This window comes from Pezoporus occidentalis, unplaced genomic scaffold (assembly GCF_034315485.1).
Source record: "Pezoporus occidentalis ecotype Australia unplaced genomic scaffold, CSIRO_AGI_Poc_V1 ctg1, whole genome shotgun sequence".
Classification (NCBI taxonomy): domain Eukaryota; kingdom Metazoa; phylum Chordata; class Aves; order Psittaciformes; family Psittacidae; genus Pezoporus; species Pezoporus occidentalis.
In genome coordinates this window covers 7369932-7384936 of record NW_026912778.1, presented here as the reverse complement: position 1 = coordinate 7384936, position 15005 = coordinate 7369932, and the positions used below count along the sequence as shown (strand labels likewise).

The 15005-nt window shown below is 37.2% G+C and overlaps 1 protein-coding gene across 1 annotated transcript in view; it reads left to right on the top strand.

Annotated features, from left to right (window-relative positions):
• Window positions 1-15005, top strand: part of GPM6A (glycoprotein M6A) — a 120713-nt gene that overhangs the window by 93344 nt on the left and 12364 nt on the right. The window contains exon 3 of the mRNA XM_062623309.1: window positions 1317-1473. Coding sequence (XP_062479293.1) covers window positions 1317-1473 — 157 coding nt within the window. The remainder of the gene's footprint in view (window positions 1-1316; window positions 1474-15005) is intronic.

Below are 15005 nucleotides of genomic sequence, written 5' to 3'. Positions count from 1 at the left end.
GTATATATAAAATGTATTGAGAGCTGCCTTTTGGGTGGTGATGAAAAAGGTAATGCTAAATAAATATTATCATTAGATATTTCTTTTCATAACAATTTTGTTTTTCTTGAATAATATGCAGTTTGGGTAGTTGTTTGGTGCATGTCAAAATTCTTCTTGTAGATACTAATGGGTCTCTGGCTTATGTTTTTGTCCTATGTTGTTAGGAGCTGTCGCTGTCTTGACCTGAACAGTGTGACTGGAACTTACTAATATCTTAGACCTGCAAATTATTTACCATTTTCTAAGGAGCTGCATGACTTCTGCAGTGCCATATTGATAAACTCGAAGTTTATTGTGGCTAGTTTTTAAGGGAAATCCAAGAAAGAAACATTGAAACCTGCTGACCCCAGGCAATGTTCACTAGGAATGTTTCTATGTTTAGACAAAACATTTAGAGCAGAGAGGTTCTTTCGAATGTCTTTTCATAAACCCTGGTTATGAGATAACATCTGGGGGGCAGACACTCCTTACGCCACTATTGGACTTCTGGACAGTGGACATAGCCCACATAGCCACACAGGACAGCCACATAATCCAGTTAATCTTCTATGTAATAAGTGGAGCCTTGTAGGGCTCAACATGTTGCACTGTAAGTCATCCTTCTATTTCTTGAGCTTTGGGTCTGTGAAATGATGCTTTTGAAGTTTGATTATAAAATAATGCCACATGATCTGACCTTATGACTTTTGGAATAACATGTTTCTGGTTTAAAGCTAGGGATATCTCTTGATGACTATTATCCTGCGTCAGACACTTTTTTTCATTGGAATATAAGTGGAAAAATATTGATGAGGAGAAGACTGGCATTACAGCTTGATAACTACTTGTGTATGTAGAAAGGTGTATTGAATTTTGTGACAAAATATCTTTTCTATAACAGGAAACGATGTGCTGGATGCAGTGCTGCCTACATCGTGTTACTCAGGAGATGTATCGGATGATTGTTTCCCTTTTTTTTTCTTTGCAACTTTAGAGAGCAAATAAAATAAAAATTAACTGAATTCTACTTATTCTGAAAAATTATGCTGTCTTACCTACACAGATCCATTTTTACATATTATTAAATTAAATGACCCATTGTTTCCTGTATCAATGCTATTTTATTCCAGAGTTCACTCTTGTCCTCAGCTTCAGCTATCATTATAGCACATCAGCACTTCAGATGTCTCCAGCATAGAAACTTTGAGGCTCAGTTGGTCCTATTATCTCACCCTGAAATTTCAGTCGTTTTTAAATATTTATGCAGCTCAATAATTTTTCCTGTTTCTATACAGGATTGACATCTTCAAGTATGTGATATACGGTGTAGCAGCTGCATTCTTTGTATATGGTATTTTGCTGATGGTGGAGGGATTCTTTACAACTGGTGCCATCAAGGATCTCTATGGGGATTTCAAAATCACCACTTGCGGCAGATGTGTCAGTGCCTGGGTAAGTGGCTATGAAAAACTTTTGTACTTATGATAATTTCAATGTTTTGCGTGCCTTGTGATATTTATTTTTTGGTTGTGTTTTTTTTTTTTCATTTCTTTAATTTTTCTTGTTTAGGAAAAAAATCATAACAAAGGAAAATAGAGTGTTAGAAATGTTCCCTATATTGGTTAGTCATTAAGTAACTCTTGCTACTTAGGAACAGTTAATTCCACTAGTCGAATCATAGAATCATAGAATCATAGAATAGTTAGGGTTGGAAAGGACCTTAAGAAACGTCTAGTTTCAACCCCCCTGCCATGGGCAGGGACACCTCACACTAAACCATGATGCTCAAGGCTCTGTCCAACCTGGCCTTGAACACTGCCAGGGATGGAGCATTCACAACCTCCCTGGGCAACCCATTCCAGTGCCTCACCACCCTAACAGGAAAGAATTTCTTCCTAATATCCAATCTAAACTTCCCCTGTTTAAGTTTTAATCCATTACCACTTGTTCTATCACTGCAGTCCCTAATGAAGAGTCCCTCCCCAGCATCCCTATAGGCCCCCTTCAGATACTGGAAGGCTGTTATGAGGTCTCCATGCAGCCTTCTTTTCTCCAAGCTGAGCAGCCCCAACTTTCTCAGCCTATCTTCATATGGGAGGTGCTCCAGTCCCCTGATCATCCTCATGGCCCTTCTCTGGACTTGTTCCAACAGTTCCATGTCCTTTTCATGTTGAGGACACCAGAACTGCACACAATACTCCAGGTGAGGTCTCACAAGAGCAGAATAGAAGGGCGGGATCACTTCCTTCGACCTGCTGGTCATGCTCCTTTTGATGCAGCCCAGGATACAGTTGGCTTTCTGAGCTGCAAGCGCTGCAAGCCGGCTCATATTCATTTTCTCATTGACCAACACCCCCAAGTCCGTCTCTGCAGGGCTGCTCTGAATCACTTCTCTGCCCAACCTGTAGCTGTGCCTGGGATTGCTCTGACCCGGGTGTAGGACCTTGCACTTGGCAAAGTTAAACTTCATGAGGTTGGCATCAACCCACCTCAGAAGCGTGTCGAGGTCCCTCTGGATGTCATTCCTTCCCTCCAGCATATCAACCGAACCACACAGCTTGGTGTCATCGGCAAACTTGCTGAGGGCTCACTCAATCCCACTGTCCATGTCAGCGACGAAGATGTTAAACAAGACCAGTCCCAACACAGATCCCTGAGGGACACCACTCATTACTGGTCTCCAGCTGGACATTGAGCCATTGACCATAACTCTTTGTGTGCAACCATCCAGCCAGTTCATTATCCACCGAGTGGTCCATCCATCAAATTGATGTCTCTCCAATTTAGAGACAAGGATGTCGTGTGGGACTGGGTCAAACACTTTACCCAAGTCCAGGTAGAGGACATGGGAAACCTTGTTCTCTTGGAGACATAAGCCATTTGGGACAGGACTAAAAGCATGTTATACCTTCAGGTCTACTAGCCAAGAAATATTTCTCTTACTTATATTTTCACTGTTTTTTAAGAAATCTTGCCTGTTCTGATTTGGGACAAGTTGAGACCTGTCATCAGGTTTTGTTTTGATTTTAAATGGGAAACAGTCCATTATTTGCTCCTATTTTATCACTGGTTTGGAGAGACCATTCACTTATGACCCTGGAAAACCTAGATTCAAAAAATTCTGGTTTGTTCTGGGACTTTAATGGAGGTTTGTCATACTGAAATTGCTGTTTGAACTAGGATTATTTTAAGATCTCCGTTCAATATCAGGTAACCAACCAACGTTGCTGGTATTTGACTCTTCTGCATCTAAGGTAAGAGGCCTGGACACTTGGTAACTGTTGGAGTTGGATAAATCTACAGACACCATCAGTGTCAATAAATCATATTTAAATCATATTTTCTGATGAAAAATAAATGATTAAATATTGACAAGTATATCTGGGTGTTAAGGTACACTTAATGTTGTACTGTATTTACAACTGATATATAAAATAATAGCCAGAAGAGTTTGGGGTTCAAATCTCAAAGCTTATTAAATTGGAATACACACTAAGATCTAATATAGGCAATAGAGAATATCTTACAGCCACATTAAAGACTATCAAAACTGTTATTTTGGATATCCTGACATTTTAAGTTAAGGTGAACACAGGTAATCTAGACATTGGAAATTGGAAAATAGGGCATGTATGGCATGCCTACATAGATGTAACATGCTCCACAGTAAAGCTGCCATTTCATCTTTTTTTTTTAATTTTTTACCTGCCTAATGTCATGGTATGATTTTAACACTGAATAAGAAAAACCTTTAAATAAATATACAAAGACTGGGACCATTTTAAATAAAGAGCAATCATTGCTTATACCAACACTGCTTTTATCTCCTGGAAAGAAGTCTAATTTATATTCAGTGAGAACCTACTAAGCTAGCTCAAATTCTGTGCAGAGTAGCAAATTTTTCAGAGCATTATTTTTTCTTCACAGCTCCCAAAATGACTGTCCTCAGTATTGCAGCAGAACAATGATGCTCTCACAGGTTTTTTTTTCCCTCACAGTATAAGCTGTAATTCTGTAGCGCATGTCTAAAGGAATTAACGGTTAAACATCTATTCTATAGTTAATATCACTGTTATCATTAATGATTCATTAAATTGGTTCCCTCAGAATTTTACTTGCCTCATCAGTAATTTGTAATGTTTTTGTTTTACTTTCAGAAACCTTGGGTTGATATATATTAGGTAGTTAAGGCTAAAGCTGTATGCTATTTACGACTGCAATTAAAATAAGACATCAATTATTTTGAGTTAAATACCCTGTTGTTATTATTCCTGCAGTGGTTGGAAGTTCTTTTTTTTCCCTGGAAAAGAAAAAAAAAAAAATCTGCAGTTTGATTGCTTGTCTTACTCTGATGATGCTATCAGTAAGATTGCTATGCAAATGCTGGAGCTATTTTAGGTTATTATTCTGGCTTTTGCTTCTGTGCTCTAGAGGTTAGGGAGTAAAACTATGTACAGCATTTTTGTCAATTAAAACTTGATACTGTTTTTTACTAGGTCTATTTTGATTATCTCGTATTTAAAATTCTAAAGGGGCAAATAACAGATTACATTTTAAAAAACACTTGGAATTAGAAAATACTTCAGTCTGGCAGTGATATGCTTGTAATTTATTCAGTTCCTTAAATCATTCAATGATATGAAGAGATAAGTTCTAAAAACAACAAAACGATGACTGGAGATGTAAATCGAACCTAATCAGTACTCTTGTGTGTCAAGCATAGACTGGTGTATTGCTATGCAAATTTGCTGTAATAAATTTTATTACGTACAGTTGCCAGAATGAGCTAATGTTATTGAAGAGGATTGGCAGATACTGCATGTTGCAAGAAAGCTTCCTTGGATAAAATATTGATATAGTAATTTTATAAATATAAAAATATAAACTGCCAAAGACTAAACAGTTTGTCAATACCCTAATGCTCAGAGGAATGTGCACACAGAATACTTGTTGTTTTCAAGAATTAAAATGATAAAATGGCTCCACATCAAAACCACCTTTTTAAAAATCCAGTTGTGACTATGGTTCTATGATTTCCCATCAAATTTGTTGATGTATTTCTAAATAATAAATTAACTTTTTAAAGTCTGAAAATTATGTCCTTTCGCTTTACCATTGTCACCAATCACTTCTCATTAATATTTTGCAATCTATTATGCAAAATATTAATGACCATGTTTCTTATGCTTGTGACCAAATCTACTAGGAAAATGGAGGACAAAAATAAACAAATTCCAAGGAGGTAAAGCTTGTTTTAACTTTGTATGGAAAAGCTATATTTCTCACAGGAAATCTGAAGGGTAACATCCTTTTTCTTCTTTACCAAATTAGTTTTTGAACAGCAGGCTTTTAAGAAAACTGAAAGCCAACATCTACAAAACTTTTCATGTGCCCTTTCTGACTCTCCTTCACTGTGAATATCTCACTTTCAAGTTCTGCATAGCAAAAGGATTTTTTTTTGCCTGAAGTAATGGAAAAAGAAATAGCTCAACCTAACATTTCCAGGGATTATATAGTTGATTAATAAGAGTATTCAGAGTGTTAGCATCCAAGTCATGCCAGTGCTGCTGTGGAGTGTGTCGTCTCAGATCTGAGAGAGGGCCTGTAAATGTGACAGTGAAGAGCCTCATTGGCAGCGTTTTCAGAATTCATTTACTATGACAAGTAAAATAAAAGTAGTGTAACAATGCCAGTCACATTTGAGAAGGGAAAGCTGTGGTTTAGTCTTCATTTTTCTATGTCTGAGCATGCTTTTAGAGAATTAAATAAACAGCTATATATAATTGTGCTGCAGCATGATTTGTGAAGAATGGGAGACGGGCCTGAAGCCAACTGTGTCACTGTATATTTGTGATTTAATACCCTTCCTATTTATATTAAGCTAGCGTGATCATGGAAAGACTCATTTACACCTTATTTTAGAATGCCTGCTTACAGAGTCAATTAAAAAGTGAAGAAAGCAACACAGATTAGGCTTTTTTCTTCATTCTATGCTAAGAAATGGGGAAGCAGATCTTTTTATCTGATCAGAAAACAGTGGATAAAGATTTCATCCTGGCAATTGTATTTCTATTTCTTTGTATATCACCTTTTAAAAGAAACTTGTTAAGGCTCTAGAGAAGTCTGTTTTATATTTGAAGTTGCACTGACTGATATATCTTCATTATATTTAGTATTTAGGAACATTTTATTTCAATGAATGTAAGGGATTTTTCTGCCTTTGAAAATTATTTTGGCTATCTCAATACTATATACTATTTGACCCATGCTGCTTGAGTGCTTAAAATAAAACTTGAACTTTCCAAAACATTTCCAGAATTTATCTTTCAAGAAAAGTTATAGAAGCTTCACAAATGTTTTGAAAAAAAACCTGTGTAAGTGATGGAAATTGTCATTTCATTTTGCCGTTACCAGACCAGTTATTCTAGAAGCAGTGAAACTTCATCATGTTGACATTTGATTCTCTGAGTAACAGAAGGAGCAGAGTTCAATGCAGGCTCAGCTGTCTTTCCCACCCAGAACAGATGCATCAGTTCTGAATGCTAGAAATGAAGCTCTCATTTCTGAAAATCAGATACTGTATCTGCATATCCTGGTGGCAAAATGCTGAGCTGACAGACAGAGAGGCCTTCCTTCTGATTGAATACTGCTTTATCTGAAGAATGCAGAATGCTTCATACCACTGCTTCTTCATATATGAGAAGTACCTTCTCTCTGAGACATCAGATGTACTTATGAGTCTAGAATCCTTTAATACAATCTGAAATATGGAAAGTCTAACAAAACTTTTGTCCCCATACGTGGTAAGCGACAAATGCCATGAGTAGTTTCAGGCACTGACATGGGAAATGGGGCAGTTGAGATTCATATGGTGGTCTGACCTTTCACACTGCATAGTTAAAAACCAGAATTGTGTATTATTGCCACAATAACCCAGAAGCTAATGGAGAAGTTAGTTTCAGAGGGAATGTGTTGTGACACAGATGTATCTCACCTAACTAGTAATGTTGCTAAGGTTGCCAAAAGAAGGGCCTACGCTCCTTCAGTAGTTAAAGGAGAGATAAGAGGGTTAGAGAGACTTCTCAGATGAGATGAATTTTTCTAAGACTGTCCTATTTTCTGCAAAAAAAATAACCCTCAAGTCTTTCAAGTTGATCTTTTTCATTAAGCATTTCAGACATCTAAGTTTGGTAGGATGCTTTCCCCCTTTAACTGGAGTTTAGGTGAATAACATTTGCTATATAAACACTGCTGGAATTAGAAAATAAAATAAAACTTATTAACAATTTTATAGGTTTCTGAGATTCATCAGACCTCTGGATACTAGACCAGTGTTGGAATTTCTTTAGAGCGCTAGATTCCTTGTAATCTGTTCTTGTTCTTGAAGTAGGAATGATAAGCCCCAGCAATACTTCAGAACTCAGATGAGTGGTTAAAAGAATCTCATCTTTATGCCAATACTCCCAAATACACTATTAATATACATACAGTTTCTTAAAGAATAATGCAAGTTATTACTTTTTCTTAATTTCTCTACTTGTTATACTTTAAGAAGTCTTCTGCGCTGAGCTCAGAGATTTTTTTATATATATATATTTTTAGATGCTGACTGTATTTTCAGTCTGTCTTATTTCTGTAATTGGCCAGGTTGCTTTGTTAGGTTATTTTTATTTTATACTGAGATTTTTCTCACTCAGGGATATCACACTTATGAAGTAACTCTTTCATCTAATCATTCCTGTTCTCACATAACTTAGTTTGTGTTTTATACACAGCCTTTTTGTTGACTACAGGGATCTTTGCTTCCCTTAATAGAGTGTGCCAGACATTGTGATATGCCTTGCCAGTAGCTTCTCTTGGTCTGGCTGCCCACTGACAGAAATTTTGTTCTTGACAAACCGGACAAAACATTTTTTGCTTCAGATTGTGCTGTAAGTGTGTCTTTCACATCGAGGACAGAATTTTTCTTTGCCATGTAAGCTCAGTCAACAAGTAGTTTCTTTAGTTGAACAGTTTTCTGAGAAAGTCCTGTTATACATTCCCAAGGTGTGCTCGACTGTGGGAGCTGTTACGCTTCCTCCATGGGCTTTACTTTTCTGTTATGAACCATCATAAATTGTTCAAGATGATAGCTGTATTTCCCTTTGGTTTAGATACTCCTTCTCAGTTTTAACTGAAACACTTCATCAGATGATCAGTTTTTCCTGAACTCTGTTCTACCCTGGTTGTCTCGTTCTTTTTCACTGCTTCTAGATATCTTACCCTTTTTGTAGTTATTCAAATTTGTGAATGTCAGCTGTGTCATCACAAATTTATGGTCAAAGATGTGTTCCTTATATACTCCCAATGTTTTCTATCCTGCTTGTTTTTCAATTCTCCCACTCAAAGTTATTATCTCCAAAATCCACAGAAACCATATGCAGCTTTTTTCCTTCAGATCAACTGCATCTTCCTATTGATGTCTTATAAATTCATAGTAACCATTCTAAGTGGTTTTTTTTTTGGTATTGCTTGCCAAGGAAGAAGGAGGAGAACTTGTAAATTTATCCCCTTGTTGCTTGTATGCCTTTATTACATATGATGATTAGCATTTGCATTACCTGCTTAGTCTTAGCAAACCAGAGTATTTTGATCAATATTTCTTTTAGCTAAAGAGCTTTAAGGTTTAGGGTCACATTTTCAGAATCCCCTGTCTGATTAAAAGTCATGTTATTAACTTTCATTTCTTGGTAAAACAGCAAATGGGAAATTAAGATCTGTACCCCTTGATTCTCTCAGAGGCTCCTGAAGCCCCACTAAGAACAAATCAGGAAAGAATACATGTTCCTATTTTTGACAGCCAAGCATTCACTTTCAGTCACACATCTGTTTAAAGAAGTTGCAAGAGCGTAATTTTTACTTTCTAGTTTAAGCTTCACTGTCTTGTTCCCAAATATAGACCATGCAAATTTCCTGAACAAAAATTGCAGTCTTGGCAGTGTGAAAAAGGTAAACAATCTGTATAGTGCGATCTTTTCCCAGCTGCATGTTATCTTATTGTGTGTAAAGAAACTTGGCATCACTGAAAACCATTAGAGTATGTATCAGAGACTGATAAATAGGTTTATCAGCAACTTGGAAGAAAATACCTGGAAAATTTTCTACAAGCACCTGCCTGTATTGGTAGGGAGTGGGTCATGATGGAACAGATTTTTTTTTCTTATTCAATGTCTTTGAATTGGTTATGTGGTATGAACACAGCCTGAAGGACCCATGAAGAAGCAGAATTTAATAAGATCCTGTCCTGGGTTCAGCAGTAGCAGTCATTTTTCCCCTTCTTGGTAGCTGGTGCAGTGCAATGTTTTGACTTTCAGCTTGGGAACAGAGCTGATAACAAGCGATGTTTTGGTTTGGCCAAGGACTTTGTGAGCCTCATGCTCTGCCAGGGAGGAGGGGAAGCCAGGAGGAAGCAGGGACAGGACACCTGACCCAAACTGACCAAAGAGGTATTCCATACCACAGCACGTCATGCCCAGGAGGTAACTGGGAGGTAGCCGGAAGGGCTGGGAGTCTGCAGGGTTGGAGGAGGTATCGGTCAGAGCTTGGTCGGGCTGGGGGGGCAAGTTATCGGTCGGCTGGTGCTGAGGTGATGTATTCTCTTCCCTTGTTATTTCCTTTATCATTATTATCATTGGTGGTAGCAGTAGTGATCTGTGTTATACCTTAGTTAAAACTGTTCTTATCTTAACCCGTGGGAGTTGCTTTCTTTTCGAAGAGAGCAGGGGGAGGGCAAGAAAGGGGGGGAAGTGAGCGAACGAATTACCTGACTGGGTTTAAACCACGACAGATCCCTACTCCACTATTATTATTTTTCTAAAGTAGTTTTAAAACTGGTTTATTTATCTGTAACTACATTTAAACACAAAAGCAATAGTTTTCTTGAAGAGTGCCCAAAGTGTTAGAAACACCACCAAAAAAAAAACAAGAGGAAGAGGAAAGCTTTGAGAATGTGAAAATATAAGCATATACATTTTGAGAAAAAGTAATTCCTATCTGGAAGATTGCAAAATTAAATAGGAAATTCAGCAGCTGTTAAATAGATAAGATCCAATGTTCTCTGCAGGACATCAGAAGCCTGTTGGAATGAAAAAATTATTATCTTGCCTGAAGTACATATAAAATAAGTAATGCAAACAACTTTAAGCAGCACAATGCTACAAAACCATCAATATACTAAAGAAGATTCATAAATTAAAAAAAAAACCAATTAAAATTAGTATAATTGTTTTATAAGGAAGTACAGAAAAGATAAATCTCTTGCATCATAAGGATTTCTTCTTTATATGCTCTGTTAGTGGATTTATTTACAAAGCAAGGTTTCAAAAAATTAATCAGTTTGTTAAAGTATCTTCTTTTGGTATTACTGATGCAGCTGTGGAAATCTCCTCCCCCATTGCTACCAGTAAATAAATTGAGAGTAAATCAGAAAGTAAACCGGCTTTATATAAGCATCTTAATAGTTGCAAAGCAATAGACATCATGCAGAGAATATTTCAACCTTGAAATATACATTAAAAGGAAATTTTAGGAAAATGTGTGTGGAAACGAAAGACAGAAATTAACCAGAAAAATTGCTTTTAATTTTGTCAAAATCAGGTTTTCGTCCACAAAAAATGTCTGTAGAAGAAAAATGTTTAAAAAACCTTAAACAGAACACATCCATAAAATGGATGCTTAAAGTCTGTCCCACTGTGAAAATAAATTTGGACCAACATTGACTTTTTTTTTTTTTTTTCTTTTTGTGTTGAAGCAGTTGATTTGAATGTAAGCCAAGAAGAATCAACCACATGACAGTAATAGCATAGCATGAAATGTATCCATGTTTCAACAAGACTCTTGGATCTGTGCCTGGGAATATAACATGTCAGAGAGAGAGATAGAAGGAACATGTTTTGTACTGGAAATAATACGTGTCCAACAAGTGATTGTTAGTGATGAGAATGATAATTTAGACCAAGCAGAAAAGATTTTGTGTGCATTTTCTGTGATTTATAGCACATTTAGTGGTAAGATCACACCATTAGTATCTGTATTCCAGCAGCATTATATGTAAAATTATATAAGCTGAAATACTTTTGCTTCATCTTTTACTTCTTTTGAGAAATGAGGGATGAATTTAGGAGATACTAGCGAGTGCAAAAATGGGAATGTTAGAGGAGGCTGTTTGGTTATGAGATACTTAACAGTCCTTAAACATATTTAGATTTCATACTGTGTGTAAGAAGAGGGTGAATGAATGTCAAGAGATGATGTCTAGGGTGGCAAAGAATGATCTGTAATTTTATAAGCACTGATATATCAGTAAGTTTAAAGGCATCTGTATAATTTTTTAATTTGTGATTTATTTAGATTTAAATATATAAAAGCAGTATTGCTAGTTCTAGACAACCTGACACTCTTATTTAAGCAGCAAATGCTGTTTTAGCTTTGGCAATGCTAAAGTCCTTTCCAAAGGAACTAATCAAGATTTTCCCTTACTCTCTCTCGTATTTCCACATGGAGAACAATACATTTAAGATGCTGTTGTAAAAAACTTTGGGAAGAAGTTGAAGCATTTATGTAGAGATTCTTATTTAAAAGTGCAAAAATTGCAAAATTCTGTTTGAATGAATTCTGAACCTCACAAAATGAAAAAGAACTAAACACCTATAGGGTAAAAATACAGATTGTCAACAAGAACAAAACATCTAATATTTACAGTAATCTTTGATAAAAGTCTATTGATCAAAAGAGGTACTGATTTGGTACTGTAGATGTAAGGTAGTAGGCAGAACCCTGCATTATAGAAAATTGAATACAACAATAAATCTGAGGTAGGAACACATGTCGTACTTCAAATTCTGACTTATAAACTGTAGGAAGAATTGTGCACTCTAGCAGTACAACTTAAGATGAAGTTCAGCATTTGAGAAAATACTTGGCAACTGTAATAACTAATTTAAAAAAGAGTATGTAAATATATTTATGTAGAATGTGCATAGAGTAAGGAAACAGTAGTATCAACTAAGAGGAATTTCTCATAGGAAAAATGGACAAGACTGAAACAAAATACCTGCAAGCCAAAAATAGTTTATGAATTTAAGGCTGGGCAAAGTGCTAAAGCTAAGTAAGATTTTATTAGTATTGAAATGAAATCTATAGATGAATGAAAATGAATGTGGTTTTAGAGAGATGGTAGTTCAGGAAGAAATTGAAAAGATATTCCTGTTCATGCTTCTGAGTTGCCACCAAATGGCACAGAGGGCCTTGTTCTGATGTGCAATGTAGAACCTGTACCAGAACCAGGGCGACACAATGCACTGCAGAGGTCAGATGCCTCCCATTGTTCCAGTTAGAAACAGCCAGGGTCACCCTGGGCTTATCTTCAGGTGATGTCCTGCACAGACAGGGTTACATACCAAAGCATAATAGGCTTTTGGCAGGATGGAGGTGTATGATCTCTGTAGGTAGGGTTTTGATATCTGGCAAAAGCTGTTAAAGACAATTTCTGAGCCTGTGAAGGCTTGGAAAGAACTTCTTAGATCATAAAGCTGAAAGTAAATGAATTTTTGTGTGGGTGTCATAGGATAAAAAATCTAAATGGATATAGACACAGCAAGGTACTTGTGCAAAGTGTTCGCAACTGTCCCACACGACATCCTTGCCTCTAAATTGGAGAGAACAATTTGATGGATGGACCACTCGGTGGATAACGAACGGGCTGGATGGCCACACGCAAAAGAGTTATGGTCAATGGCTCAATGTCCAGCTGGAGACCAGTAACAAATAGTATCCCTCAGTGATCTGTGCTGGGACTGGTCTTGTTCATCGGTCTTGTTGCCGATGACACCAAGCTGTGTGGTTCGGTTGATACTCTGGAGGGAAGCAATGCCATCCAGAGGGACCTTGACACACTTGTGAGGTGGGCTGATGCCAACCTCATGAAGTTTAACCATGCCAAGTGCAAGGTCTTACACCTGGGTCAGAGCAATCCCAGGCACAGCTACAGGTTGGGAAGAGAAGAGATTCAGAGCAGCCCTGCGGAGAAGGACTCGGGGGTGCTGGTCAATGAGAAAATGAACATGAGCTGGATTCAGTGTGCGCTTGCAGCTCAGAAAGCCAATCGTATCCTGGGCTGTATCAAAAGGAGCGTGACCAGCAGGTCGAAGGAGGTGATCCTGCCTCTCTACTCTGCTGTTGTGAGACCTCACCTGGAGTATTGTGTACAGTTCTGGTGTCCTCAACATGAGGACATGGAAGTGTTGGAACAAGTCCAGAGGAGGGCCATGAGGATGATCAGGGGACTGGAGCACCTCTCATATGAAGACAGGCTGAGAAAGTTGGGGCTGTTCTGCCTGGAGAAAAGAAGGCTGCGTGGAGACCGCATAGCAGCCTTCCAGTTTCTGAAGGGGGGGGGCTATAAGGATCCTGGTGAGGGACTCTTCATTAGGGACTGTAGTGACAGGACAAGGGATAATGGGTTAAAACTTAAATAGAGGAAGTTTAGATTGGATATAAGCAGGAAATTCTTTCCTGTGAGGGTGGTGAGGCACTGGAATTGTTGCTCAGGGAAGTTGTGAATGCTCCATCCCTGGCAGTGTTCAAGGCCAGGTTGGACAGAGCCTTGGTTGAGATGGTTTAGTGTGAGGTGTCCCTGCCCATGGCAGGGGGTTGAAACTAGATGGTCTTAAGGTCCTTTCTAACCCTAACTATTCTATGATTCTAAGATGTGCATCTTACAGCTCTCTGTGTTGAAAGCTCATGTCAGAGAGTTCAGAAAAAGTATATGACTAAATTGGGAGGAAGTGAACATACACGTGCTGAGTGGGTTAGAAGTAAGAGAAAATTACATAGTGACATGAGGTTTCTGAAGTTAAATTTTATTCAGGCACTTCTGAATTTGTTGCTATGTTGTTATGTTGTTTTTGTATTTTATTTTTTATAATAAGCAGTAGTGTTCCCATGCAATAAAGTGACTGGAGTTTACTGTGTTTCCATTACAATTCATCTCTCTGTAGTGATAGTACCTTTTAGATATGATGTCACAGACTGTCCCTTGGGTCACTGAAGCAATCATCTAATATTTCTTCAGGTCTTAAAATATGTATAACACACTGAAAGAAGAACAGTATTTGAAATTCAATGAATGTACTTTTCAAGGGACAAGCAGCCATAAATTTTTAAAAGAAAGTGGTAACTGAAATCTAGATCTTATTAAAATAGACAAGATTTAGGTAATGTTTTCAGTGGAAACAAGATTTCAACCAGCTATGACCACCAGGAAAGCTGTCGTGCTGTATACATACCATTTCAGATCGTGCTCTGAAATTTCTACTTCCTGAAATTGATTTGTGCAACAGATTTTATAAGAAAAAAATCTTTCCAGAAGGGTTGATGATTTGCTGGCTTTGATAATCTGTGATTCAGGAAAGCCATTACTGCCAACAAAAATCTTATTAAATCCAACAAGAGGGTTTTACCAGCCATGGTGTTTGGTATGAAACATTAACCTCTAAAAAGGTTATAGAATTGTTTTGTTCAAATAATTATTTACTTTAGCTTTTCTTTCTTAGTGTGAACTGAGTATAGATTAGTGAACTTTTATCTTCATGATTTGGTAGATGAATTTTACTATCATTTATAGTTTGTTTTGCGTTTATGTGTTTGGCTTCTTACAGACCAGAGAAAACAATTTTCACTACCAATGCAGTACATAGCACACTAAAGAACCTCTGTGATACCTCTTTAAGATGCTGTACTGCTATTTCATAAATCTTTGGCTTGTCACATATTGTGAATGCTGCTTCAAAGGAGAAAGATCCCTTTGACTCTTAGGAGACAGTTCTGAATTTAGTACCTGGAGTGAACAGGCTCCTTAAGAATTTTTTGTAAAGTCTCAAGAGTGAAGAGGGAAGATTCTAATAACAGAGAAAATTACCTAAAAAAAACCTCTAATTTTTCACCTG